This window comes from Myxocyprinus asiaticus, chromosome 29, assembly GCF_019703515.2.
Source record: "Myxocyprinus asiaticus isolate MX2 ecotype Aquarium Trade chromosome 29, UBuf_Myxa_2, whole genome shotgun sequence".
In the NCBI taxonomy this organism is placed as follows: domain Eukaryota; kingdom Metazoa; phylum Chordata; class Actinopteri; order Cypriniformes; family Catostomidae; genus Myxocyprinus; species Myxocyprinus asiaticus.
Genome location: NC_059372.1, coordinates 1,232,928 through 1,260,000, shown reverse-complemented (window position 1 = coordinate 1,260,000; position 27,073 = coordinate 1,232,928). Strand labels below are relative to the sequence as shown.

The window sequence follows — 27,073 nt, the reverse complement described above, 5'->3', positions numbered from 1 at the left end:
CACTCTGACGTAGGCATCCATTGACCAATGAGAATTTTAGAGAGGTGGGTCCAGTTTTGCTTTCAGAAATTTGCAGTATTATTGCTTTAATTTTAAACTGACACGTCTCTTTTCACACTATCAAAATGGATCTTATACATTCCTATCCGTCAGAGCATTTTCAGTCAGTGTTTTCTCTATTGTCTAAGCACTCTTGTTCTTCTTTAATCTGAAAAGACATTGCACTCTATTTCATTTTGTCGAATTGGTCCCACAGTGAAATCTCATTGAAATATATTAACCATCAAACCAAAACTAGAATAGAAAATCATAACCAAATCTTTTTATTTTGCTTGTTTAAAGTGCTTGTTGTTTATTGTTTAAAGTGAAATAGGAAAATGCAATAACAATATTAAAAGTATCTGGTCTGAACAGAGAGTAGATGCACTGTTTGACGCTCAATTGTCTTGATGTATCTGGACAGTTTGTGAGTTTTTCAGGCAAATGCAGCATCTTGTTGCTTTGACAACTGAGTTCTGATTCCATCTGAAATTCTGGACAACTAGCTCAGACCAGCTTAAGGTGGGTAAGCTGGTTTTTGGACCACAGTAGCTGATTAGTTGCTGATCCAAAGTGATCTACCACCTCTAACCAGCTTGACTTAATGGTCTAACAGGTTGATCTCGGCCTGACCAGCTATTAGTTCAGCTGATCAATCATCTAGACTAGTCTGGACCAGCTAATGACCAGCTAGAAACCAAAAGTTGTCCAAAGTGGTTTACCAGCTCTAACCAGCATGACTTCATGGTCTACCAGGTTGATCTCAGCCTGACCAACTAGCAGTTCAGCTGATCGACCATCTAGACTAGTTTGGACCAGCTAATGACCAGCTAGAAACTATCTATTACCAGCTACTAGCAAAGGACAACCAGGTACAACAAGGTCATAACAGCTTAAGGTGGTCAAGCTGGTTTTTGGAACATGATGGCTGTTTTTTAGTGGCTCAAATTGGTCTACCAGCTCTAATCAGCTTCAGCCTGACTAGCTGGTAGTTAGGCTGATTAACCATCTAGACTAGCTTGAACCAGCTAATGATCAGCTTTACTAGCTAGAAACCATGTATAACCAGCTACCAGCAAACAACAACCAGGTCATAACTTCTTAAGGTGGTTAAGCTGGTTTTTGTAACATGGTAGCTGGTCAGTTGCTGGTCCAAAGCAGTCTACCAGCTATAACCAGCTTGACTTGATGGTCTTCCAGGTTTATCTCAGCCTGTTCAACTAGTTGTTCAGCTGATCAACCATCTGGACTAGCTTGTACCTGTTAATGACCAGCTTATAACCAGCTACCAGTAACCTTTGACCAGTTATAACCAGATCATAACTGCTTAAGGTGGTCAAGCTGGTGTTTGGAAATAGTTTGTTGCTGGTCCAAGGTGGTCTACCAATTGATCTCAGCCTGACCTACTAGTAGTTTAGCTGATCAACCATCTAGACTAGTTTGGACCAGCTATTGACCAGCTAGAAGCCATTTTTAACCAGCTACCAGCAAACGACGACCAGCCACAACCAGGTCATAACAGCTTACGGTGTTTATGCTGGTTTTTGGAACATGGTAGTGGGTAAGTTGCTGGTCCAAAGTGGTTTACAAGCTATAACCAGCTTGACTTGATGGTCTACCAGGTTGTTCACAGCCTGACCTATTAGTAGTTCAGCTGATCTACCATCTAGACTAGCTTGGAACAGCTAACGACCAGCTAGAAACGATCTATTACCAGCTGCTAGCAAACAACAACCAGGAACAACAAGGTCATAACAGCTTATGATGGTCAAGCTGTTTTTTGGAACATGGTAGTGGGTAAGTTGCTGGTCCAAAATGGTTTACCAGCTCTAACCAGCTTGACTTGATGGTCTTCCAGGTTGATCTTAGACTGACCTATAAGTAGTTCAGCTGATCAACCATCTAGACTAGCTTGGACCATCTAGAAAATATCAATAAACAGCTACTAGTAAACGACAACCAAGTACAACGTCATAACAGCTTAAGGTGTTCAAGCTGGTTTTAAGAACTTGGTGGTTTTTTTTTTAACTGGTCCAAAGTGGTCTACCAGCTCTAACCAGCTTGACTTCATGGTCTACCAGGTTTAACTCAGCCTATTCAACTAGTTGTTCAGTTGATCAACCATCTGGACTAGCTTGTACCTGTTAATGACCAGCTTATAACCAGCTACCAGTAACCATCGACCATTTATAACCAGATCATAACTGCTTAAGGTGGTCAAGCTGATGTTTGGAAATGGTTTGTTGCTGGTCCAAGGTGGTCTACCAATTGATCTCAGCCTGACCTACTTGTAGTTTAGCTGATCAACCATCTAGACTAGTTCAGCTGTTTTTTTGGAACATGGTAGTGGGTAAGTTGCTGGTCCAAAGTGGTTTACCAGCTCTAACCAGCTTGACTTGATGGTCTTCCAGGTTGATCTTAGACTGACCTATAAGTAGTTCAGCTGATCAACCATCTAGACTAGCTTGGACCATCTAGAAAATATCAATAAACAGCTACTAGTAAACGACAACCAAGTACAACGTCATAACAGCTTAAGGTGTTCAAGCTGGTTTTAAGAACATGGTGGCTGTTTTTTAACTGGTCCAAAGTGGTCTATCAGCTCTAACCAGCTTGACTAAGATGGTCTACCAGGTTTGGCCTGACCAGCTGGTAGTTTTATATCCAGCCACCAGCAACTGACGCCCAGGTACAACCAGGTCATAACATCTTATGGTAGTCAATTTGGTGTTTGGTTTGTTACTGGTCAACTAACTTTACTAAGATTGTCTAACTGGTTGACCAGGGCCCCACCAGCTGGTGGCCCAGCCATCAATCATCTAAACAAGCTTTGGACCAGCAAGAAACAATTTTCAACCAGCTAGTTTTAGCTGGTCTGTCCAGCAGGGGCCGTTATATTCATAGTTCAATCTCATGAAGGTTTAATCTCAGTTTAACGAAATACTAGATGCAGCATATATAGTTGATACAACATAAAAAGTCTTATTTTTGAAAAAGTGGTATTTCCACGGATGCCAAGATTGTGTTAAAGGATGTGCGCTGGATATTAACATGCATGTGTATGTGTGCGAACAATCAGTGTTACAACACCCTGAATAGAGTATGTGATTGTTTGGAGTTTCCACCGTAATATAATACTAGTTACTACTGTAGTTTACATCGTAAGTGCAGTGATGTTTGTAAGCACATGTGGTATGAGCAAGATATTTTTTAATGTTCATCAAATTGGTTGATTGCAGCTGATGAACATTGCGTATAATCTTTAGCTTGACGTCGTTCGTGTAACAGGCAGAACTGTAGCAGGAACTTGTTGTCGTTGTGGTCGATGGACCTTGTTTTAATCACTAATTCTTTCGATGCCGTGAGCGTGTTCGGCCTTCGTTTGAAATCTGCTGCGCACTGCCGTGACTATTTTTATGACGTTTCATGCGCGGTCAACTATGAGCATCCACAGGGGACGCAATTTAACGTCCATATGGTTAAAAAAAACATAGCTGAGAGATTCATATTTTCGTAATTTCTGGTCATTTTATTCAGGGCTGGTAGCTGCGTAAATGCATCGTCAGTGAAGGATAATTTATCTGAGTAAACGTCTGTGCCATCTGATCTTACACCGTGTTAATACCAGACGCAACGCCACAAAGCGACAAATGATTAACGCTACCTCTTCCATGTTAAAGTTGACTTTTTGTCCTAACCTTCTGCGACAAAACCTGCAAACAAATTGTCACTAGTTACGTTTCTGTTTTCATTGTGTTATGCCGGGTAGCCTCGCCCACAATGAAATCTCATTGGACCAAAACTGTACTTCAAATAGCTTCCTGAACTATTGTTAGGCGATTGTTTGGCGTCGCGCAGTGTTTTTACTTAAAGCGAAAGCAGAAAAAAAAAATAGTCCTGGAAACTTTTCGTGTCGCCAACGCAAGATACCACAGGACATTTTGTTGTGTTGTCTTGGGTAGTTGTTAAAATAGTTCTCGAGATGTGCCTGGTTAGGACACGGTATCGTACTGAATCTACAATCAGGAATGTTCCTGTATATAATTTTGACTCATCCCTCGTTTATTAAAAAATAGCACAAATTGCGGCTATAGTGATGGGGGGCAAATCGGTAAATAATAAAGTGCACATTGTTTCAAAAGTATTGAAACGAGACGTAAACATTATACGTATGATTTTAGTGTGATAGATTTAAGGATTTGTCGGCATTACGACGTTTATCTGGTTACATGGTTTACCGGCGTGATTTAATATTGTATATAACTTTACACTGAAAAGGTTAACACACATATTGTTGATGTCTTGTGTCTATACTTTTGAAACAGTGAGTATTTTAATGTTTACAGATTGACCCCATTGACTTCCATTGTAAGTGTCTCACTGGAACACACATTTAAAGAAAAGGACGGATGTTTTGTGGTTATCATCATTATGACACAAATGCTCGACTGAGCTGAACTTGTGTTTTTGGTTTCTAATGTTCTCATTCTTAAAATAGAAGTGTGCAGTGTTACTATCGATAGTATTACCATACCGATTTCAGATTTGTTCTAGTCAGTCTTTTCTAATATTGGGCAATAACTGTAACATAACACTCAATCAGGTGGCTGTGAGATCTACTGTATATTAATAATATATATATATATATTAGTTATATATTTGTGTTTGAGTGTACCGTCACTGGCAGTATGAAAACATTCAACACACGACATGCACACTATTTTTCAGAGTGAAATACCCATAATGTGACGTGCAGATGTGTGTGTGATAGAGTGAAAGTTTGTATGAAAAAGAGTAAATGTGTTTGTGAGATGTTTTGCACGTTTTGAAGGTGGATGTTGAAATTATTCACACTACAGAGATTCACCTTTATGAATCGGTTTATTATAGTGTATGTTTACCATTTCGTTATTTGATGTATTTATTTTGGTTACTCTTTTTCCTGTGCTGGACTACAAACTTGTATTACTTGATGTGAGATCATAATGAAAATAAACAATTTCACTGCAACCCCTGATGCCTGTTTTTAATTTATCATTAATAACTTGGAATCCTGCTGGAAATTATTGACCCAGTTCATTTGAATTATTATATTGATAAAAATGACTTTAATCAAAGTCTTTCTAGCGAGTCAGTCCACTGTCGGTCATCACTGGAACGCTCTCGGGAGGATATTTCCAGTCATGCCAGTGCAGCTCCAATCTACTTGAATGGGGGAACACTGAAATCTCATAGACGGTTGGTCAAGATTACAATCAAAAAACATATACACTATATTGCCAAAAGTATTCGCTCATCTGCCTTTAGACGTATATGAACTTAAGTGACATCCCATTCTTAATTCATAGGGTTTAATATGACGTCAGCCCACCCTTTGCAGCTATAACAGCTTCAACTCTTCTGGGAAGGCTTTCCACAAGGTTTAGGAGTGTGTTTATGGGAATTTTTGACCATTCTTCCAGAAGCACATTTGTGAGGTCAGACACTGATGTTGGACGAGAAGGCCTGACTCGCAGTCTTCGCTCTAATTCATCCCAAAGGTGCTCTATCGGGTTGAGGTCAGGACTCTGTGCAGTCCAGTCAAGTTCTTCCACACCAAACTCGCTCACCCATGTCTTTATGGACCTTGCTTTGTGCACTGGTGTGCAGTCATGTTGGAACAGGAAGGGGCCATCCCCAAACTGTTCCCACAAAGTTGGGAGCATGGAATTGTCCAAAATCTCTTGGTATGCTGAAGCATTCAGAGTTCCTTTCACTGGAACTAAGGGGCCAAGCCCAGCTCCTGAAAAACAACCCCACACCATAATCCCCCCTCCACCAAACTTCACAGTTGGCACAATGCAGTCAGACAAGTACCGTTCTCCTGGCAACCGCCAAACCCAGACTCGTCCATCAGATTGCCAGATGGAGAAGCGTGATTCGTCACTCCAGAGAACGCGTCTCCACTGCTCTAGAGTCCAGTGGCGGCGTGCTTTACACTGCATCCGATGCTTTGCATTGCACTTGGTGATGTATGGCTTGGATGCAGCTGCTCGGCCATGGAAACCCATTCCATGAAGCTCTCTATGCACTGTTCTTGAGCTAATCTGAAGGCCACATGAACTTTGGAGGTCTGTAGCGATTGACTCTGCAGAAAGTTGGCGACCTCTGCGTACTATGCGCCTCAGCATCCGCTGACCCCGCTCTGTCATTTTACGTGGCCTACCACATCGTGGCTGAGTTGCTGTCATTCCCAATCGCTTCCACTTTGTTATAATACCACTGACAGTTGACTGTGGAATATTTAGTAGCGAGGAAATTTCACGACTGGACTTGTTGCACAGGTGGCATCCTATCACAGTACCACGCTGGAATTCACTGAGCTCCTGAGAGCGGCCCATTCTTTCACAAATGTTTGTAGAAGCAGTCTGCATGCCTAGGTGCTTCATTTTATACACCTGTGGCCATGGAAGTGATTGGAACACCTGAATTCAATTATTTGGATGGGTGAGCGAATACTTTTGGCAATATAGTGTATGTTAAATCAGCAATAAAATCTGACAACACTGGAATCATAAATTGTGCTGCTTTACCTCAGATAACACAAAAAAATATTTTTTTCCCGGTTTGCATAGCTAATGCGCATTCTTGAGTTGATTGACAGGCAGTGTCACTGATTTTTTCATTGAAAGCTATGCAAAATTTTGTATTACTCCCTGAAAGATATTAATGAAATTAGTGTGTTGTCTCTGTGACAGTTCTAGACTCTGTAAACAACAAATACAAATGTGTCTGCGGTCTCTGACGCTTTCGACCTGTCAATCATTTTGCATCATTCTCATAGTATTGTAGTTGCAGTGAATTATTGAGGCTTAATGCCATTTTTATGCCATGTTGTTCATAACAGTTGTCAGTTGAGGGCGCTATTGTGCCTGCTGTTGCTTTTAACAACTGTTTCTGCTCGTGTTGGTCTCAATAAAGCTAATTTGGTATCTTTGGAGTGCTAGGTTTTGGAAAAGGGGGCGTGGCTAATCCAAAGGCCCAGCTTGTGGAAATTCCAGAATGAATAAAATCACTTACAGCACCTTTAAAGGCCAATTCACACTGCCGCAACAAACACCAACAGAGCGAACACACTGACCCATCAAAAGTGTTTGTTGGTTCAGTGTGAATTGGCACTTATAGAAGTGGCCTGTCTCTGATAAATACTCTCTGCTTTAATGCAATGTCCTGTTACTTGTAAGTACATTCTTCTGTAGATCTCCTGAACCATGATGGACGTGAAGGACAGAACCCATCTGAAGCTGTGGAACCAGCCGCCTGAATGAGGTTCTGATGGAGGTTCAACAGAGGGTTCAGCTGATGGTTCTCGAGATGCAATACAATGGAAGTGGTTCTACAGAACCTTCTGCAGATACTGTAAATGCCTGAAATTTGTCCCAGATAACATTACTTCTGCTGTTTATAAAGAATATTCATCAAGGAAAAAAGGTGACATCAGCAAAAAAAATATTCATTTTAAATTAAACTCTGAATTCTTGAGTTTTAAAACTCTTGTGATGCAGTAACGGCCATAAAGACCAAACTACTGTTGTTATTCAGTATATGCATAGGCTCGTTTTTATTTTTTTTTACTAGAAATGCTTCTAAATGGACAAAACCAAACATATGAATATTTATGAATTATATTATGAACATATGAACTATGTTTATGGAACATCCAGTCAATTAAATAAAAATCATGTATAAAATAAAAATAGAAGTCGCTGATATTGTTTTTGAATATTCAGCACCAATAGCTGCTTCTGGAACAATCAGTCAAAGGCAAAATGTAATGCCAATAGTTCACCGATAGTCATTTTAATTAAATTTGGACTCTTCGTCTTTATGTCTGGGCCAACCAATCACAGTAAGGAAAGACAAAGAATTTCAATAATTTAACCCTCCTTTTGTCCTCCGGGTCATTTTGACCCGTATTGAAAACCATTCAAAATGCATAAACTCTTGATAAGTGTACAACGGCAAGGTTTTTACTGTTGTCCCAAAGTGTATAACTGTATATATATATTTATATATATATATAATTAATTGCAAGACAGTAAGGATTTACAAAGGTAAGCTTTTCTGATGACCCAGAATTTTTAAACATTACATCTATATCAGTTGAGTCATAGTGTGAATATATAACCTAATATTTCTAAATAGCAGGAATTTTTTAAAATACAGCCATGCCATAATTATTCAACCCCTATTGCATGTATCTGTTTCTTAAATATGTAAGGCTACACAAGTATTGTTTTAAAACAAAATTGTCATCAATCTGCAATGGCACTTATTTACGTTTATTGTCGTAAGCAAAAATGTATTATGCAAACAATACAATTAAAAATAAGCAGTCACAAAAGCTAATAGAGGAGATTATTTCATTACACAAGAAAAGCCCATGACAAAGAACTAATTACACATGCAAACACAACAATGACTAAAGGTTTGTATAGCATGCAGACATGATTTTAGTAATGAGATTTCACAGAATGAGTTTCATTCTGTGTCATTTGAGTCATCATTGAGTCTGTATCATGTATTTGGTGCCATCTCCTGGTGGTCATATGTAACATTGTGCTTCATGTGGATTATCTAATGATCTATGCATCTGATTATATTGTGTGTGGACTCGTTTGAAAGATAATCACCTCCTCTAAGTAATGCTATGTGATATTTTATGTTCCGGTTATATATTATGAAGTTATAAGTGAAAATGTGGCATATAAGCAACATAAACATAATTGTCAAAGACATATACTTAGCTATTACTCGCTATATTTTAGTCTGTAAAACAAATAGGATGGTTGTATTTTACTTTTTGAAAGCTTTCCAACAACATATGACACATGACTATTTGATGAGTTTGATGTTTTTACTGATTGCAATAATATGTACAGTACAATTTTTTTTTTCTAATTATCAAAGCAAAGCTGATTTGTATGCAAATTTCAAAGCACTTATTCAGTTTTGGTCATAATGTCTACATCTAAGCTTTCAAACAATACCTATTTTGTGTTGGTCAAGACTGTAGTTATTAATATTTTGCCAAAAATATTGTTTCCCCTCGCTGGCCAAACCAAACTTAAATGGTTAAGACAATGAAAGGAACAAATTGTTTTAAATTCTCGTTTTGCTTAGAACAGTTATATACCAAATTATTTTACTTTGTTTTGATGGTCATGACAAAGTCACAATGTTTGGTTTTGGTACCAAAAACTATTTTTGATGAATTCTTTACCTGTCCTGGGTCAAAAATGACCCTAAGACAATTGGAGGGTTAAGAAGTACTTAAAACTGAAATATTAATATACACTATTTGCCCATTAATTGGTCATCAGCTTTGTTCCAAGACACTAGTTATCTTTTATCAACAAAATCCAGTATCACTATTGAATCAAATTCACCAGGAACCAACAATTATTTCAAAATCGTAAAAATTTTATTAAAAAAAAAAAAAATTAGTTTTTCTACACAATGTTGGATCAAACTGCTGGACGTTAACAAAAATAAAGCAATCTAATGAACCATTTTACATTTTCATTATTGCTGGAGACGTTCGGTGTAAAAACATGTACATGATGGAAAAACAAACATAATAAAAAAACTAATTACCCCCCACCCCCCCTACACCAGTGATGCTTCAAACACAAACTCTACTCGTCGTCGTCCTCATCATCTTCCTCCTCCTCATCTTCCTCGTCCTCCATCTCGTCGTCGTCATCATCATCATCATCATCTTCTACCTGGGCTTTTTTAGCCGAGACGGTGGGTCGACCCGGCCCTCTCTTTGCCCCAGCTCCGCCCCCTGCGCGATACGCTGCAACATCCTGCAAAACAGAGAGTGGTTAGACGTCTAGACCCGCACATATGATCAAATATGTTGGAGGGGAAAAAATATTTACCTTCTCGTATTTCTCGCGCAGTTTCATGGCCTTCTGTTCAAACGGTACGCGGTCTTTGCTGCTCTGCTTGGACCACAATTCACCCAGCTTCTTCGCGGTCTCCCCAATGGACAGATTGGGGTGCTCGCTCTTCACCGTTGGTCGATACTCAGAGCAAAACACGAAGAACGCAGATCTACACAGAAATGCAAAGAATAAACGAGTCCTTTTTAAAAGAAGTGCTTCTGGATATTAAACTGTGCCGGTAACTTATGGGATATATTTAAAAGTAAAACGTTTACTCTTCTCCAAAAGTGACGTACAAATGAGGTCATTCGTGATAACTGGATAAGGACTTTTAAAAACCATTTTACAGACTCACAGGCACCAATGCGTTAAATACGCTGAAATGTGTCTCGAGCTCATGAGTGTGAACTTACGGGGGTCGTTTTGGGGCATTGGGGTCTTTCTTCTTTCTGCCCGTCTTACCGACACCTTTGGGTGGCACATAAGTCTTCATCTCCTTGTCATAACGAACTTTATCTGATTTCGCCATGTCTTCAAACTTGCTCTTGTCTGAAGCGGTCAGGGTCTGCGCAGAGAGAAGACAAACAGATGAGCATTACAATCCTTAAATATTGTGAGTTTGTCCCATAGATATGAGATAAAGTGCACAAACTCACCTTCCATCTCTCGGAGCATTTCTTGGAGAACTCGGAGAAGTTGACTGGAACTTCTGGACTTTTGCGCTTGTGTTCATCACGACAGGTCTGGACGAAGTAAGCATACGCAGATGTCTTTCCTTTGGGTTTATTAACGTCTCCTTTCACCATGTTGATCAATATAAGAACTTTATCAATTGCTAAAGGGAACACACACATATCATATATCATAAACACATTATATGTAAATATATATAAAATAACTAAGAGCAAATAAAAAAACTTGACATACTGTAAAGTGTAATAAATTACTCAAAGATACATCAGTTCATAGTTCTCACACGTTTATTTCCATGACTTTTCCAGTCATTCATAAACCAAGTAATTGTTTTTTAAACGTGCAGAGATAAGAACAAAGACACATTTCAAACTGATAATATAATTCAGGGTTAAGCATAACGAGAACATTTATAAAAGGTTTCCACTTGAACAACTAAAAATATATGAACTACATTGCACGTGATGATGATTTAGAAATGAATTAATTGCATCGAAATGCATGAATAATTGAGTTTTGCGTTGAAATGCGCGAGCTTAAACTCTTTTAAATGCACTTTTGCAGTCTTTTGTTGAACAAAGATTCCTCCATTTTCCTTCCCGCCTAATCCACGTCCAGCCCTTCCCCCATCTTTTCATAATACCATCGATGAACACAAAATTAACTCAATGCACGCGTGAAACCGGTCACACATCACCGTTACAGCACCGAATCCCCGTTAAAAACACTTTAACTGCGCGCGCTCCGGTGTTCAACACTACACTAACGCGCGCGGCCTCACCAAAATCAGCAAAAATCTGAGAACGCTCACCAAACGCTAATGCAGTTATCGTGCATATCACACTATTTTACCACGTACAAATAAATGGACGAATGTAAGTGTTAAAAATAAAGTTTTTAGCTTGTACAAACCCTTTCTTTATCTCCGCTGACCAACGCGCGCTTCTCTCTGCTGTGTTCTGCTGCGTCACACACGTGATCCCTTCTAGTCATGCGCAGAACGGACAACGGGATGGGCTTGGCGGCTGATTGGTTCATTTTGAGGTCAGTCACAGATGGCCGTGTCCAATCACCAGACGCCACTGGAGGAATCCGTGGCGCTGATTGGTGGAGTGAAATCCACGGCCTGATTCGAAAGTTTGTAAACTGAACAACAGAAAACAAATACACACGAATATTTAAAATCACTTCTTTTGTCCACAGTTCAACATGTTTGCTTGCAGTAGCTCATGTGTTTTTATTTTATTTTAAGCCAAATATACAGATATATATTTGAAAACAACAGGTCGATTAACAAAAACGTTAGTAATAACGTTTATACTCCAGTCCATTAGATGGCGGGAAAGCGCCTCTTAACCGCCAATAAAACACCAGAAGAAGAAGAATTGGCGCAAGTAGTATTGTTTTAGAATGCGAAATAAAAGAAATAAAAAGTGAAACTATGTGGAGTAAATATGAATAACAGTGAATATAATGACATCAGACGGTCAGAGTGGAGGTGTGTTGATGGAGGAGTTTCTGAAGCACTTTAAAGATCTCAGCAGAGTGGTACAACAATATCTTTACTCTTAATATTCTTATTATATAATAATCTGTTTGTCTGGTCTATATCTGTTTCTGTCTGTCTGTAGGTCATACTATCGGTCTGTATTTTGTAAGTAAATAGCTATGTTTCTGTTTATGGATTTCTATTTATGTTCTCTATATATTTCCCTGTATTTTCTATCTTTTTAAATAATATAACTATTACAGTTGAGGTAATAAGTTTGTATCCTCCTAATGTCTCAAATTTATAAAAAAATATAAGAGACAAAATTAGAGGTTGACCGATAGTGGATTTTGCCGATACGATAACTAAGATGGTGTAAAAGGTCGATAACCGATAGTAATCAACAAAAATAATGTTCCTCTATATATACTGTATATATACATTAGAGATCGACCGATAGTGGATTTTGCGGATACAGATAACTAAGATGGCGGAAAAGGCCGATAACCGATTAATCGGCCGATAGTTTTTCATATAGATTCTATTAAATAATGACCCAAAGCAATCAAGAATATATGGTCGAATGAATGTTCAATTATTTGAAAGCAACAGGTTTGTTGTTTATCAAACATTTATAGTTGCACTTCCCTCTTCCAATTTATAAAAATATAAGAGACAAAATTAGAGGCCGACTGATATATTGGTTTACCGATTAACCGGTGCCGATAGTTGCTTTTTGCAACTATCAGTATTCAGCAAAAATAATTGTTCTTTATTTCTCCATTTTCCTCTGTATATACATTAGAGGCCGACCGATAGTGAATTTTGCCGATACCGATAACTAAGATGGTGGAAAAGGTCGATAACCAATGGTAATCAACAAAAATAATTTTTCTTTATTTCTCCATGTTTCTCTATATATACTGTATATATACATTAGAGGTTGACTGATAGTGGATTTTGCAGATTAATCTAAAAGCAACTATCGGCAATCAGCAAAAATATTTTTTCTTTATTTCTCCATTTTCCTCTGTATATACATTAGAGGCCGACCGATAGTGAATTTTGCCGATACCGATAACTAAGATGGTGGAAAAGGTCGATAACCGATGGTAATCAACAAAAATAATTTTTCTTTATTTCTCCATGTTTCTCTATATATACTGTATATATACATTAGAGGTTGACCGATAGTGGATTTTGCAGATTAATCTAAAAGCAACTATCGGCAATCAGCAAAAATATTTTTTCTTTATTTCTCCATTTTCCTCTGTATATACATTAGAGGCCGACCGATAGTGAATTTTGCCGATACCGATAACTAAGATGGTGGAAAAGGTTGATAACCAATGGTAATCAACAAAAATAATTTTTCTTTATTTCTCCATGTTCCTCTATATATACTGTATATATACATTAGAGATCGACCGATAGTAGATTTTGCTGATACAGATAACTAAGATGGCGGAAAAGGCCGATAACCGATTAATCGGCCGATAGTTTTTCATATAGATTCTTTTAAATAATGACCCAAAGCAATCAAGAATATATGGTCGAATGAATGTTCAATTATTTGAAAGCAACAGGTTTTTTGTTTATCAAAAATTTATAGTTGCACTTCCCACTTCCAATTTATAAAAATATTCTTTTTAAATTACATTAAAGAGACAAAATTAGACAGCGACCGATATATTGGTTTTACCGATTAACCAGTGCCGATAGTTGCTTTTTGCAACTACCAGTAATCAGCAAAAATAATTTTCCTTTATTTCTCCATGTTCCTCTATATATACATTAGAGGCTGACCGGTAGTGTATTTTGCAGATACCGATAACTAAGATGGTGGAAAAGGCCGATAACCGATTAATTGGCCGATAGTTTTTCATATAGATTCATAGACTGTTACAACATTTTCTTTGTTGGCACCAGAGTACAAAATGAATAAAATCCCAGATGTAGTTTATTTTTCAACCAATAATAATCAGAAAGAAAGTAGATTGAGTGCAAAACATTTTAACAATAAACAAGCCTGAAACACACCAGGGACTCTTATTTTGAAATGACGGCGCCTTGGCTTTGAGACACGATTTATGTGCTGATGAGGGACGTTTCCACATAGTAACATTTTTCTTTGCATGCCCTCACTTCAATTAAAAAAACATAATTATCAAAGGAACACGGAGGAATAATATAAACTATCGACACTGATTTTTGCAGATAACCGATAGTTCTAAAAAAGCAACTATCGACACTGATCGGTAGAACCGATATATCGGTCTGCCTATAATATACATACAAATCTCTTCATCTGGTGAATATAGGCCTATAGGCTATAAAAGGTTTAATTTGGTAAATACTTATAGAGCATTGTATTGATTCATGTTGATTTTGACCGGCAGTGTCCCGAGAAAAGGAAATAAATCTCTTTATAAATACTACCAGATTAGGGGAATACCTGAAAATTATGAAAAGCGATTGCTGATATTGATTAATGATGATCGACTGTTGTTGAACTACTGCTCATGTAGTATTTATCAGTAGTGGTCAACCGATACAGGTTTTACAATGGCCGATACCGATAAGGATGTTCAATGGCGAATATAAATGCAGATAAACATAATATAATTTAACAACAGCAAATCAGATGTACACAACATTTCTAAAGTGAAACAAACAATTATTTGATGCAGTATTTACTACAATTTGCATAAACTTAAAAATAAACTTGAAAACAGAGTGTTGACTAAAGGTCGACCGATAGTGGATTTTGCCGATACCGATAGTTAAGATGGTGGAAAAGGCTGAAAACCGATTAATCAGCCGATAGCCGACATTAACGCTTGTCCGGGACAAGTGGATTTTTGAAGGGGCAAGTGAAAGAGAATTTACTTGCCCGATCGGACAAGCAGACTGATTAAAACGTCAATAAAAGTTCATATTCTTATTCTGCTGTTGAAAGTAATCCAGAGCACGTAATATTAGTAACAGCTGCGAAAAAGAGATTCAAATTGTTACATGTTGACACATATCACCGCTTGATGTTCATGTGTTTTGTCTGCCTGTGTGATGATGATGTCATGTGTTTAATGTCACATCAGGATGAGCGCTGGCTGTGTGATGTGTTTGAGGGTGTGAGACAGCAGCTGTATCCTCTCATCAGCCCGTCTCTCAGTCTGTCTGTGGTGCAGTTAACACTCGCTGTACTGTCGAAGATTCAGAGATCTGTGAGTTCAGACGACACATCTCTACCGCTCAGCTACAGGTCAGTCTGATCACAATCGGATCTCTTCAGAAAGGTGTACTACATTTATAGTATGTTATACTCAGAGTATATTCAAGTTGTTTGTGTTTGTATTTGTGTTTTTACCAAACAACTGTACTGTTTTTGCAGCATGTAGTGTATACTGTGCGCTAGTATTCCATTCCTAACACCATCATCATGTGTGCATTCTGTCAGGTTTGTGTCTTTGTCAGAGTTGAAACGTGAGCAGCGCACCGCGTGCTGCAGCAGCCTCAGCTGGAGCTCCGCCCACTACCGGGAGCAAGCCAGGAGGGCGGAGCAAGCCCTGCCCAATCACAGAGCACTGCCACGTGACAACCTCCTTCTTATTGGCTATCTGTGTGATGGGCGGGACGTCGGGGCGAGTGACGGGGTCTGGCGGGTCAGAGACGCTGGAGAGAGCGTTCCGTGTGAGGTCAGTTGACAGGAAGTTCACTGGTTAAATCCAGTTGGTCCAAAATTCTACTCCACATAATTGTTATATAACTTTATATAAATATAAACTGTATAACTACACTTTTATCTTTTAACTACCCTTAACTGTTGAGTTACGCGGGAGAATTCGTAGGTTTCATTATATACGGTACATGATTTACATGTAGTTCTTCATTATTTCTTTAGATGTTTTTTTTTTTAACAGCTGTGTTTGTTTTTGCTCCAGATGTTGAAGTCGTCTCCTCTCTGGTTGGGAAGACTCATGCTGTTTCCCACATGGAACTACATCCCCCAGAATGCACCGGTAAGAGGAGAGACCACCGCCGGATACTTAGAGCTGATCGGGTCCCCTGTTTGTGTGACCCCGGAGCCCATGACCTTTGACCCTGGAGGATCTCTGAGTGAGGTCATGAGTGTGAAGAAAGCAGCTGAACTCCTGAAGCAGAGGTTTAACTTTCACTGTGTATTAAAGAATCAAAATTGTGTCATCATTTACTCACACTCACGTTGTTCCAAACCTGGTCTTTCTTCAGTGAAACACAAAAGGAGATATTCAGCAGAATGTTTACGCTGCTCTTTTTCATACAACGGCAGTTTATAGTGACCACGACTGTCAAGCTACAAATAGCACAAATAAAAGTCGTCCATACGACTCGTGCGCTATATTCAGAGTCCTCTGATATCATATGATAGCTTTGTGTGAGGAACAGAAAGAAAAGTTGTTATTCAGATCTCATTTGTGATCACGTTCAGATGAAAAAAAAGGGTTGACTTGACTGATGACACAGTGGCATTGTTTTTGCATGTGCCGTAAATGAACAGAAGGGAAGATTTACCATGAATAACAGCTTAAATTTAGTTCTTTTCAAATGACTTTAGAAGACTTTAAATATACTGTAACTGTTTTATTTACTTTTTGGAGCTTGACAGACGCCGTCACTATTGTACTAAGAAAAAAGAGCTGCGAGAAGACTCAAATTCTCCTTTTGGGTTCCACATGGGGTGTATAGAGAAAGAAGACTCCCCAATTCTGTTTCTTTTAATTTCTTTATTGTTGAGCAGTTGTGTTATTCGTTTCTGTGTTATTAATTGAGCACTAATAAGCATTGTTGATTCAATTATTGGCCACTAGGTGTCAGTACACAAACCTGTGTTTAACCTTGTGTGACCCCGCGTCCACATGCGTGGACATAGTATTTTGGCTTCGCTATACGCAACTTTAATTTAAATGAATTAAAACTGACTGAATGCTGTTCGTAACACTCTAGACTGTCATTTAAGGGTTAAACAGTGCCACAACGAGTCACGTGACACAACAGAATGCCGTCATTTTCTGTGACGCTCTTCTACGGGCGCAGCGCCAACAAAAGTGCCTCTTGTAAGAAATCTCTTTTAAACTTTTTCATTTAAACCTGAATGGTTGTAAAGAGGAGAGTCTCTAGTTTTGTTTGATACGCTGCTTTAAAAAATCTGTTCATTTTTCACGTGTCAGCGTCCTGATAAACATGATGTCCACATATGTGGATTTTGGGACATTATTCCCACAAAAGTTTAAAAAACTTTTTTAAGTAAATAACTTTCAACATTAACACATCTTTGGGTCATTTAGCTTCATTTTAGTATAAATGTTGTTATTTTATTTGGTTATCACTGTACAGTACGGTAATATTAATATTATTAAATGCATTCCTATATTTACTGTACATTATCACATTGAGAATAAATGGGTTCATCCAAAAACTGACAAATGTGTCTTTCAGAGGCTTTATATGGAGTTAGGATGAAAATAAGGTGCATTTCAAACTGTTCTGAGACCAGTGCAGACAGACAGCACACTGGAGGTTAAGTCATTCACTAAATAGGGAGCAAGGGAGCATCCTATAGCTCTCTATGCAGTTAAGTGCATTCACTCCTAAAATCTGATCAAAAGTTCAGTTTCAGGCTGCAGATGATGTTTGGATCACTCAACATGTTTGACAGACATGTGACAATGATAATCAGTACATAGATTCAGAATTTATAATGTATCATTTTATTTTAACATGATTGACAGTGATTGGATGATGCTGGACATTACTTTAAATATGCTAATTTCTGATGTAATGTCTGTAACATCTCAAAAACATGAATAATCAACACTCCTGGACACATAATAAACTATTTGACTTTCTATAGCTTGATATTATTTAACATTTCACAACTTAGTCCCGCTGTCCACATATGAGGACATTCATTATTTTAGGAAATCTATATGGTCTAGAAAAAAGAAAGTTTTTTGCTTGTTTATTAGGTGCTACGAGCATCAAAAAGGGAAATGGAAAATGCACACAGCAGTCACGCTCGGGTCTCAGGAGGTTAAGAAAGACGATAAATATGAAGTGAAGCTGAGTGAAAGTGAAGCTGAGTGAAAATCATCAGGTTTTGTACCTTTTCTTTTACCACAAGGGCAAAACATGGAAATGCACGAGGGTGAGTAGATGAACAATCCCTTCAACACGCTTATTTCAGTCTGATGGACTCTCTCTCTCTCTCAGGTGTGATGTTCAGGTGCAGGTGTGTGTCAGTGGACAGGTGAGTGTCGTCTGCCCTCTGCTGGTGATTTCTGGGAAAAGTTTCTTCTGTCTGATTCTCAGTGAGGGAGGATCTTCAGTGCCTGTACTCATCACGGTGAGTATATTCATTTCCTGTCAACACTAACTACACAATGAATAGTAGTTGAAGCTCCGACATTTCTGTTCAGTTTGATGTAGCTCAACATAAACTCAACATTTTTATTTTTGCCTAATAGTCGTTGACAATAAGGTTGTCCAAGGTGATAAAAATTAGAAATCTTTTAAAAGTCTAATTTAAAACGTGTGTCAAGTCTTTATGTCTGTTTGATAAAACAAACATTTATAGTCATGTGGTGGAACCATCAAGTAAAGGTAATTAAATACTTTCCTTATAAACAAACGTATTTTTTTTGTCTGTTCTGAACACTTTAATGTTGACACAGGTGAACAGTAGTCTCCAGCTTTCATAGAGATAAGTATACAGAGAAACCAAACAAATGAAGACAGAAGCAGCGATCTGGACCAGCACAGCAAGTTCCTACCTCGCAGGCAATGTTGCCGAAGAAATAAGCGTGTATAAAACAGTACAGTGATTGGAGCACATCCTCTCGTTGGAACGTTTAGGTTAAACTACATCTGGACTGACACTGAGAGTATTAAGTTTTAGGTGCACTCTTAGACCTCCAAATCTGTAGCAACTAGAAATGCACCTCCTTTGTAGTTCTGACTTCAGTTCCCGTAGGTTTTCCACACCTTGAGCAGCTCGTTTTTGACAATACTGGAGGCACAATCAGTGGTGTTTGTAATGTAGTTGAGTAGTTAAATACTTGAGGTCAACCCTTTTCCGCTCAAAAACATCCACAAGCAAAGGGCACATTCGTCGAATTGAGCACTAGTCGTTTATGGAAAGCAGGAGGTTTGTGAGCAAGAATGAATCTGTTGGAGGTACAATAATTTGGGTGGGTGAACTATTTGCTCCGCATCAAGATTGACCAACTACTACTGGCCTTCAAGTTTGGTCCATCCTGAATCAAGCCAATTGAATGACGTAAAAGATGAGACCGCTAGTCCATTAAGGACACAATAGTCAGTGAAGCAACTTGGCCTCCATAAGACAAAGATCTGATTGGGTTTGATTGGAAAACTAGACACTTAAAAGGCAGCTCCTAAATATTTTGCTACAGGAATATTTTAAGGCCACATGGCGATGAAATGGTTAAAATGAAAAACTTGCACCATTAAAGCTCCCCCTAGTTGACGAGACGTCAGTTTCGAGAAAGATTACGACATCCTGCGAACCCTACATATCTAAAGCAATACATGGTCACACATACATACCAAGAGCTAAGTAAACACCTGCTCCGCCACATTGCTTACATTTCTACATTTTTAACCCTAACCCTAACTTATCTCAAAGGCCTTGGACAGGTTTTTTTCCCCCTCTGGGCAAAAGCAAACTTGAGTTCTTGAGGGAATGACAGTGGCAAAGTAAGAGCAAGCGGCACCTTCTCACATTACACTCATCAAGGCAGATCATGGTTAAAACAAAATAAAGGAATGTTTGAAAAAGGAATGACACTGGATAAATGGGAAGGGTTTCAGACACAAGAGGAAGATGGGGAGTAAAGATTACTGTAAAGGGGGTTCAGTGGAAAGGAGGAGGCGAGAACCGGTTTGACAACTTAAATCATAATTTAATAAACAACTTAAACAAAAACACACAACCATAAACACACAGTACAACTGCCTGTAATTCTCTCTCTCTCTCGAACTGTCATCCCCGGCCGCCTTTATCCCTCGCGCACCCCATCAGGCTGATTGGGGACTGGGCGTGCGTCATTCCAGCCCGGCCCCGCCCTCCTTGGCTCTAGACTCCTCCCGGCGTTGCCTCAGGCCGGGGAGCTCCCGGCATGACGTACATCCCCCCACCCTTCCTCTCCGGGGGGGGGGGGCGTGCCTTACGCCCCGACTGCCGGCGGGTCATCCCCGCCTTCCTCGACCTGGGAGGAGACAGGAGGGGAAAAACAACAAAACAAAATGGCGAGGGAAAGGCCAACACGGAGCGACAGAGAGAGAGAGAGAGAGAAAAAAAAACTCACCAGTTCTCTGATGCGCCGTTGCGTGGTCCTCGATCGCTCCTCCACCCTCGCAGGCGGACGGCAGCCGCTCCTCCCCGGGCGGACCGGAGTCAGACCTCCGACCCCCAGCGAACAGAATGCCCCTCCGTGTTCCAGGCATCCCGTGGGGACACTCCTCCGACCCTGGCAGCGGCTCCCTCGCTCCAGGCTGTCGGGGAGTCCCGTCCCCATTTGCCTCGCGGACGGCGGCCGTTCCCCGCGTCCTGGTGGTCGGGCTACTCTGTCCCCCGTCGGATGGCAGCGGCGCTCCCCTGGGTGGATGGGAGTGTCGAGGACTCTGCGACGGGAATTCCTCCTTCTTCCCGGGTTTCGGCACCAGTGTAAAGGGGGAGGCGAGAACCAGCTTGACAACTTAAATAATCATTTAATAAACAACTTAAACAAAAACACACAACCATAAACACACAGTACAGCTGCCTGTAATTCTCTCTCTCTCTCTCGAACTGTCGTCCCCGGCCACCTTTATCCCTCGCGCGCCCCATCAGGCTGATTGGGGACCGGGTGTGCGTCATTCCAGCCCGGCCCCGCCCTCCTCGGCTCTACAATTACTAATAACAACCATGTCAAAAGTATCCATGAGGTTTTTATGAATATTTTTTCCCTCAGATTTGTACTTTTATTTACAAACAAACCAAAACACCAAATATGGATTGTACACGTTTTTGTTTGTTTTCACAAATATATTTCATGAAAAGCCTCAATACTCATTGGAAAGGGAAAGGGATGGGAATATAGAGGGAGGGATGTAAGATGGAAAACTGCAGGAAAGTGGACGGAGTGAGAGATCCTTTTGCTTTAAATCAGTTAATCCAAGATTATGATGATGATGATGGTGGCAGGAAGTGGGAGAGGAAGAAGGGGAGGGAGAAACAGGGAAGATGACCGGAAGGAAATGACTGGGGTTTGGAATCAGCTCTATCTTTCCAGTCCTTCTTGATATTGAGGTTCCATTCCCAGGACAGGTGGTCGTGCTTGTCGTCATCAGTGAACTTGGATTTAATGTTGTAGGTGCCGCGGGCCAGCATTCCTTTGGGTGCCTCCTCTAAAGGTGTCAGGAACTTGTATTCGTTCGGCCGAGGCCCGTAGCTGCCCACCATGTAGTCCGACTTGTCAATGTTCACCCCTTTCCTAAAAGTTTGCTGTACATACTTCAGTCCCGAGACAATGTCCTTGTTTACCTTGAAGTTGATCTTTATCCTGTACTCCACTCCCTCATTTAGCACAAACGATTGCTTCTTATAAGACTCCAGATCTCCTTGCAGGTCAAGGGTCAGCGGGGCGGGGCGGGGGCGGTCTCACACACAAGAGTTAGCCGTGTCACTTGAACATTGGGAGCGTTGGGATCTATGGCCACATCGACAGAGCCCAGCAGCGCCTCCTTGTACTTGCGCAGGCTTTCAACATCTTTGTCAAGCTCCTGGATCTCCTAAAGGCTCTTCTGTGCAGGCGGTTTGTAGTTGACTGCCTCGCTCTCTTCATTCTCTGCAGCGATGGCAGCTAGCTGCTCTGGGGTGGGCTCCTGCTCGGCCATGATTGACAGTGTGGACCTGCGGGTACTGGAGTCAATAGGTTAGAGTGAGCTTCCCTGACTTTTCAATGGCGCGATGAAGGAGCGGCGACGATGCCAGAGAGCCAACAAACATATTTTTGTACAAATATCATACATTTTAGTCACGGATATCAAGAACCCCATTTGTCCTGAATAAAATGTGCCTTTTTTATTTTATTTATAAAATTCAATCTAAATATGTGATATTTTTGACAACAAAACTGCTATCTGCATGTTGGTTACATGAATATCATAGAATATCAATGCGATCCCTAATTTAAAAAAATATCCATTTTAGAAATAGTAGCAAATACGAAGTTGGATTGCAACAGTTCAGTAGTAACATACGGCAGTAATAGTGAGACAGTTCAACAGGGGGCGCTCTGTCATTCAGAATAATCAGCTGAGATCTGTTCTTGTGTCTCTCAGGAAGTGAAGCATCAGTACTGGCAGCGTTGTGTTTGTGTCGGGCAGAGCGTTTGCATATCAGCGCTGCGGGTGTGTTCTCTGCGGGGATGGGCGGGGCATCCGGTGCTGTCAGTCACCCGTCAGTCCCGCCTCCATCCACACGTGCAGCCGCAGGAAAACTCAGAGGATACAGATACACACGCAGTGATGGACATACAAACACACACACCTGACACACACCTGTCCTCAGGTGTAGCCTCAAGCTCCGCCCCTTCAGTGAGAAGAAAACACTCCACACTCATCAGCTACAAGGTGAGGCTGTTTGTATCTGATCAATTTGTCTTTCAGCAATATTTTGCAGCTTTAAACTTTCAGAAAACATCCAAACTATCAGCCAAAAAAAAAAGTATGATTTTTTAATGAGTCATTTTTTTATCATGAGGTGACGTTCGCATTTTTCAAAGGAGATACTTTATTTTTCATAATAGGTTCAGACCTCTAATTTTACACTTTTCTTCTAAAATCATATTGCTGATAATTATCAGAGGGGCTTTGGGAATTTTATGAGCTAAGTTTATCTTAACTGGTCAAAAGGCATGTTTGTTTACATGCATAAAGGGTATTACACTAACTAAAGAGCCTTTACTTATTATGTTGGCTTGACAAAGTCATTATACAAACTTTGTTTAGGTTTTTTTAACCCGATAATAGCGTGTATCAAATATGAAACAACGTTTGACGGCTCCTGTTTCACTCTCTATTCAAGCTGATGAGTCAATCAATCTATGGTATGTAAGTTTCACATGTGTACGGCACCATCTAGAAAAAAGTGGTTTCAGTGTTTATATCGATCTATTTAAAATGGCGTGCAAAATGTGACTTTTATGTATGGATAAATGACAGCTTATTTTAATAAAGTAATAGTAATGATTATATTGTTACAGATATTTTCAAATGAGTATTTGCTGAATATAAGCAACTTGTGCTTGGTTAAAAGTTTGTATATTATTTTATTGAAAAAGCCCCTTTGAAATCCATGTATCAAATATGATACAACAGACTTTTGAGGAATATCTCTCAATCACCATTACATTACATTCATGCACACCACAATAAAAATCTGACATATACATTTTATACGATATATTTAAAGTGTGAACTAATATTTCTATATGCAGCCTGCTGTCATTATAAAGATCTCATTATTTTACATCACAAGCTGTTATGATGTCATCTCACCATAAGTTCCCGAGACCCAGTGAAAAAGGTTTTACAATTTCCCTTTTTTAAATGTCAATATAGTGTTTGGTGCATAAAATACATATGATAAAAATTATTTTATTCATACTGTATTTGTACTCTGATACATTTCAATCCATATTTATAAAGCAAGAAGAGGAAGTTGTCATGGTCAAACTCTCAAACATTTGGTATCTCTGAAAAGCCCAGAGAGTCCTCTGATAATACCCCAAGATTTACCAATGTAGACAAACTTCAATAACTAATGTCCTACACAAAAATCAGGAGGATAATGACCTTTAAAGCCTAATGGGTCAAATATGACACATACAAAAAAATAAAAAAAATAATTTTATTTTTACGATTTCTTTTTATAGTTTGTCTAATGGTACTAAAATCAGTTTAATGTCAAAAAATTATAATGTTCTGACAATTCTTTCATATGTCAGACTTTACAGGGTTAAATTTACTAAACATAAACAAAACATTCTAACACTAACTCCTCGTAGAGCTTTCAGTCTACATCCACCAAACTTGGTACAGACCTGCAGACTGTTCTGGAATATTGTGCCATGTCTTTTCTAACTGATCGGACTCACGGTTTTTGTACAGCAGACAATTAAAACTCAGAAATATCCCATAGACTTGCATTGACGGAATGTTCAAACAGGTCAACGGAATGCTCGTTAATTCAAACACCATCTGTCAAAAATTCAAATGTAAACAAACCCACAAAAGTCTTTGATCTGCTTTAAGTTGCTCTCTCTCTCTCTCTCTCTCTGAGAGTCTGTTTGTCTTACTCTAATGTATGTATATCCATCAAACTTAAAACTTCTAAAACTAGTTTAAACTTTCAGGCGAGGATTTGTCAAGCCAACAACATTTTTCTTGACAAACTTTACCTGTCTGTTTCTTAATAATAGTGCATTTTTGGACTCTGGAACTCTTTTTGATATGTTTTTATGTGCTTCGTTTCAACATTGTTTGTACTTCAGACCTTTGAAAAACTAGCTTCATACCATGTGACCCAAATTTGGTGTTACAAAATGTGTCAATTTGAACAAATTATGCATGAAGCCACATTGAGAGCCCCATATCTCTGGGATTTAACAATTTAGGACCTTCAAAATTACGATTCAAAAAGAAAAGTTCATTGTGAACCAGAATATAAAAGAATATTAAGATATCTTTAATACTTCTGGAGTTATAGACACTCAAACATGGAAAAAACAACACAAAAAAAGTGTTTTCACCATTGGCATATGAAGCAACGAGAGCTGCTGAAGTCAACTGATTTTAGAAATAGAGCTACTTATCTCTGTGTAAACATAAAATCATGATGCTCACACCTTTCTAAGGGTGTTTTTTTATTTTTATCTTTAGTTTTACTCTATAGTTGAAAAATGTCATTTTCTGTCTGCAAAATAAAGGATTAGTCAGTAAAAATTGATCTGTGGCATTAAATTATTATTATTATTATTATTTTAATCTTTCGTCCCAAAAAAGATTAGCAAAATAAAAAAATTCAGCCGGGGATGTTTGTGAAATGTAGTTGGTTTGACATAAAAAAAAAAAATTATATAGCCTATATTTTGTGTAATAAACAACATTTTGACAAATGTGTCTTATAATTACTAACCATTGAGTTTTGATCATCTCACTTAATTACATACAAATATATGCATATTTAATAAGATGGTCTGATTTGCATAATTTGCATAAAGCTACAATACAAAAATGCTTCTTTCGGTATAATTTGGATTAAACATTTTCTCATGTTCACCTGTAAGACCTGCTGTCAATCGAGCAAGTGACCTGTAGTGTGACCCTTTTGTTGTGGTAACAGTTTGTTTGATTGACAGGGTGTGATCACAAAGATATTGAATGCAGAGGTGGGGCTATATGAGATTGACAAGAAGGTGTGGCTCTGTCTGGCCTATCAGCCGGCTCAGAAGTGGGGCGGCGGCTTGAGACCGGGGGCGGAGATTCAGGTGAGTGTGATGATGTCATCACACCTGTAGTTCCGAAGATCAGAAATACAGATACGTGAAATACAAATCAGAATTGTGTGTCATGTGAACTGAGCCTGATTTAGTCTTTCCATCTCTTTCTTCAGCTTCATAATGTTCATTTCTTGTTTCGCCCGTCCCCGTTTGCGGCAGATGTGGTTCTGTGCGCGTGTTTGCGCACCAGTGTGCAGATTATCACCTTCAGCTGTTTGAGTTCAAAGGTCGAGGCGTCGGGTTCACACAGTCCACTGCAGTGCCACCTGCTGGAGAAGAATCTGGGCGTGTCACAGTTTCTCTGGCTCAGCTACTGTCACAATGCCGTCAAAGAGAGGTGAAATATAACGACATCACACAAACAGAACAACTTCCTGTGTAAAATGAATGTAAAAACCATTCTCATAAATCGCTGCGAATGATAGTTTGCGTGTGTGTTTCAGATTGTGTCCACGCTGGGTGCGACCAGAACGTGTGTGTGTTGTCACCGGGCGACTGTTGGACTGTGTGTGTGACGCTGAACAGAAAACACACACAAAGAGAGACATTTACACAGAGATGCTACAGGAGCCACACAAGTGTCCTATTACCACGGTAACAAACATAAGATTTATTTATATCCACTTTTACAAGACACAAAAACATACAGACTGAAATTTAAGTCATTATTTATATTGGTATTTCTCTCATTATTATAATACACCTAAATTATTCTCAGTGATGGTTACTGTAAAAATCACTCTTCATTTTTGTAAAATACAGGGTTCGTACAGTTTGTACAAGGTGCTTGAAGTACCTGAATTTGGCTTTTTCAAATTGAAGTCTGGAAAATGCTTGAAAATATCTATTTTTACTAAGAGGTGCTTAAAAAAGTTCTTGAATCTTAAAATACGTTGCTTAAATCATTTAATAAATGAAATGTAATTAATTATTTTCGGAAAAACACAACGACAGACCACTGCTGAAGCACAGCGCTGTCACGTGACTCCTGTTACTTTTGTCACCGCTGTTCAGAATGGGCCAATCACAATCAAGTGTTGCTGGAGGATTTAAAAAAAATATATTTTATAGATACTGCTGTGGCGGATTTAACAAATGTGAATTCTTGCAACTATCAGTTTTAATTACAATGTACACGCATGAGATGTAAAACGTTCTGAGATTTGAATGCCGATCAATGGAGGATTCAGTTTTGTGAGTCGTCTAGCGCCCCCTTGTGTAAAGACAGTGTTGTGTCTCACAAAAATAGGTGATTTCTGACAACATTTGGGTCAGTATCAATATATGTTGACAAACATGTCCCTTGACTTTTTTAG

The 27,073-nt window shown here is 39.1% G+C and overlaps 3 protein-coding genes and 1 pseudogene across 3 annotated transcripts in view; 2 read left to right on the top strand and 2 right to left on the bottom strand.

Annotated features, from left to right (window-relative positions):
* sh3gl2b (SH3 domain containing GRB2 like 2b, endophilin A1) overlaps positions 1–5,076 on the top strand; it is a 31,970-nt gene extending 26,894 nt beyond the window's left edge. Inside the window, exon 9 of the mRNA XM_051662735.1 lies at positions 1–5,076. This exon is cut by the window's left edge and continues 713 nt beyond it. The gene's annotated coding sequence lies outside the window, so the exon portion shown is untranslated.
* A 3,263-nt stretch (positions 5,077–8,339) lies between these two features.
* On the bottom strand, positions 8,340–11,666 carry hmgb2b (high mobility group box 2b). The gene is made up of 5 exons (XM_051661490.1): positions 11,577–11,666; positions 10,628–10,806; positions 10,385–10,536; positions 9,966–10,140; positions 8,340–9,890 (listed from the first exon to the last, which is right to left on the bottom strand). The coding sequence occupies exons 2-5, from the start codon at positions 10,775–10,777 to the stop codon at positions 9,717–9,719; spliced, it is 651 nt and encodes a 216-aa protein (XP_051517450.1). The 5' UTR covers positions 10,778–10,806; positions 11,577–11,666; the 3' UTR covers positions 8,340–9,716.
* A 351-nt stretch (positions 11,667–12,017) lies between these two features.
* ctc1 (CTS telomere maintenance complex component 1) overlaps positions 12,018–27,073 on the top strand; it is a 37,412-nt gene continuing 22,356 nt past the window's right edge. The window contains exons 1-9 of the mRNA XM_051661488.1: positions 12,018–12,212; positions 15,252–15,415; positions 15,611–15,848; positions 16,095–16,315; positions 18,403–18,535; positions 22,537–22,827; positions 25,617–25,745; positions 25,871–26,094; positions 26,201–26,351. Of these exons, the coding sequence (XP_051517448.1) occupies positions 12,138–12,212; positions 15,252–15,415; positions 15,611–15,848; positions 16,095–16,315; positions 18,403–18,535; positions 22,537–22,827; positions 25,617–25,745; positions 25,871–26,094; positions 26,201–26,351 (1,626 nt within the window). The 5' untranslated portion in view covers positions 12,018–12,137. The remainder of the gene's footprint in view (positions 12,213–15,251; positions 15,416–15,610; positions 15,849–16,094; positions 16,316–18,402; positions 18,536–22,536; positions 22,828–25,616; positions 25,746–25,870; positions 26,095–26,200; positions 26,352–27,073) is intronic.
* Positions 18,543–22,528, bottom strand: LOC127419775 (rho GDP-dissociation inhibitor 1-like; annotated as a pseudogene).